The sequence below is a fragment of the Coturnix japonica genome, chromosome 22, assembly GCF_001577835.2.
Source record: "Coturnix japonica isolate 7356 chromosome 22, Coturnix japonica 2.1, whole genome shotgun sequence".
NCBI lineage: Eukaryota > Metazoa > Chordata > Aves > Galliformes > Phasianidae > Coturnix > Coturnix japonica.
The window spans coordinates 951,269-953,707 of NC_029537.1; the positions used below are offsets into that span (position 1 = coordinate 951,269).

Sequence of the window (2,439 nt, forward strand, 5' to 3'; positions counted from 1 at the left end):
CCCCCCCCCAGACTCGAGCCGCTCGGGTCCGTGTTGGCAAAGGGGACAAACCCGTCACGTACGAGCAGGCCCACCCCCCCCATTACATCGCACACCGCAAGGGCTGGCTGTCCCTGCACACCGGTACGTGGGGGGGGCATAAAACAACCAGCATCCCCTATTGACCCCATTGGGGGGGGGACATAACAACCCCATCCCCTATTGGCCCCATTGGAGGGAAGACACATCCCCTATTGACCCCATTGGGGACACACACACCCCCACCCCCTGCTGCCCCCATTGGGGTGGGACATAACAACAACCCCCATCCCCTATTGACCCCATTGGGGGGGGACATAACAACCCCCATCTCCTATTGACCCCATTGTGGGGGGGACACATCCCCTATTGACCCCATAGAGGACACACAGCCATCCCCATCCCCTATTGACCCCATTGGAGAGGGGACACATTCCCTATTGACCCCATTGGGGACTCAACCACCATCCCCTGCTGACCCTATGGGGACACCCACCATCCCCATCCCCTATTGACCCCATAGAGGACACACACAACACCCATCCCCTCCTGACCCCACTGGAGGGGGGACACATCCCCTCCTGCCCCATAGGGGACACACACACAACACCCACCCCCTGCTGACCCCATTGGGGAGGGACATAACAACCCCCATCCCCTATTGACCCCATTGGAGGGGGGCACATCCCCCATTGACCCCATAGGGTACACACAGCCATCCCCATCCCCATTGACCCCATAGGGGACACCCACCATCCCCATCCCCTATTGACCCCATTGGAGGGGGGACACATCCCCTATTGACCCCATTGGGGATACACACACAACCCCCACCCCCTCCTGACCCCATAGGGGATACACACACAACACCCCCCATCCCCATCCCCTATTGACCCCAATGGGGTGACCATCCCCTCCTGCCCCCATTGGGGACACACAACAACCCCCATCCCCTATTGACCCCATTGGAGGGAGGACACATCCCCTATTGACCCCATTGGGGACACCCTGCATCCCCATCCCCGATTGACCCCATTGGGGGGACCATCCCCTCCTGACCCCATTGGTGGTACATATAACAACCCCCCCCCTCCATTCCCCCCAGGTAACCTGTCAGGTGAGCCGGGTGCCGCACAGCGCACCGTGGAGGACGCGTTCCTGCGCCGCTTCTTTCACGGCACGTTCCCGGGTTGTTTGTGGGAGCAGCTGGTGGTGAAGCGTCGCTGCAACGTGCTGCTGCTCTGCCCGGTGCTGCTGCGCCAGCTGCCCCCCGCCAAGCTCTGCTTCCTGCTGGGCTACGCAGAGACCCTCCTGTCCCACCTGTACAAGTGCCCCGTCAGCATCCAGGTGCAGACCGTGCCCGACAGGGTGATCTACAAGTACATCTGAGGGGAGATAAAGGGAGCGGAGCCAGGAGCTGTGGGGCTGTGTGGGTCGGGGGGTGATGGCACAACGGGAGACCCCATGTTGTGGGTGATGGACCCCGTCCTGTGTGTGTGTTGTGTTGTGTTGTCTGGGCGGGGGTCTGACCCCACTGTGGCCTTTGGGGTCTTGACCCCATGGGGACCCACCCCCATTGTGCCCATGGATCTTCATCCCATGGGGACCCGTCCCCATTGAGCCACTTGGGGTCATCATCCCATGGGGACCCATCCCTGCTGTGCCCATGTGCCCTATGGGGTCTTGATCCCACGGGGACCTGTCCCCATTGAGCCACATGGGGTCTTCATCCCATGGGAACCCACCCCCACACTGCCCATATACCCTTTGGGGTCCTGATCCCACGGGGACCTGTCCCCATTGAGCCATATGGGGTCTTCATCATATGGGGACCCATCCCTGCCTTTCCCATATGCCCTATGGGGTCTTGATCTTATGGGGTCTTGATCCCATGGGGACCCACCCCCATTGTGCCCATGGATCTTCATGCCATAGGGACCTGTCCCCATTGAGCCACATGGGGTCTTGATCCCATAGGGACCCATCTCCACTATGCCCATACGCCCCCTGGGGTCTTGATCTTATGGGGTCTTGATGTCACAGGGACCCATCCCCACTGTACCCATATACTCTATGGGGTCTTGATCCCATGGAGTCCCATCCCCACCATGGATGTCTGTCCTTTGGGGTTTTGATCCCATACAGCCCCATTCAATCACTGTCACACAGCGCACGCTCCCTCCCATTAAAACCCCCATAAAACCCATTAAAAACCCATTAAAGACTCAGAAATGCAAATGACAAAAGCACTTTAAATACAACAACGGCGTACAAAAGGGCCGTGGGGGGCAGCCATGGCAATGTGGGTCAACACAGAGCAACGTGGGTCAACACATCAACGTGGGTCAGCACACATCAACGTGGGGCTGTGTCCTCGAAGCCGGGGTTGGTGATGCCAGACCTGGTGCCCTCGGTGCCCCC

General features: G+C 59.7%; 2 protein-coding genes across 2 annotated transcripts in view; one reads left to right on the forward strand and one right to left on the reverse strand.

The window, feature by feature from the left end:
* Window positions 1–5: 5 nt before the first annotated feature.
* Window positions 6–2,256, forward strand: MRPS24 (mitochondrial ribosomal protein S24; the record flags this gene model as incomplete). The annotated part of the gene is made up of 2 exons (XM_015882857.1): window positions 6–123; window positions 1,124–2,256. Coding segments are annotated over 2 exons (402 nt in total), but the record flags the coding sequence as incomplete, so codon positions are not given.
* The window catches only part of NPC1L1 (NPC1 like intracellular cholesterol transporter 1), a 19,532-nt gene continuing 18,784 nt past the window's right edge, over window positions 1,692–2,439 (reverse strand). The window contains exon 11 of the mRNA XM_032448848.1: window positions 1,692–1,717. Coding sequence (XP_032304739.1) covers window positions 1,692–1,717 — 26 coding nt within the window. The remainder of the gene's footprint in view (window positions 1,718–2,439) is intronic.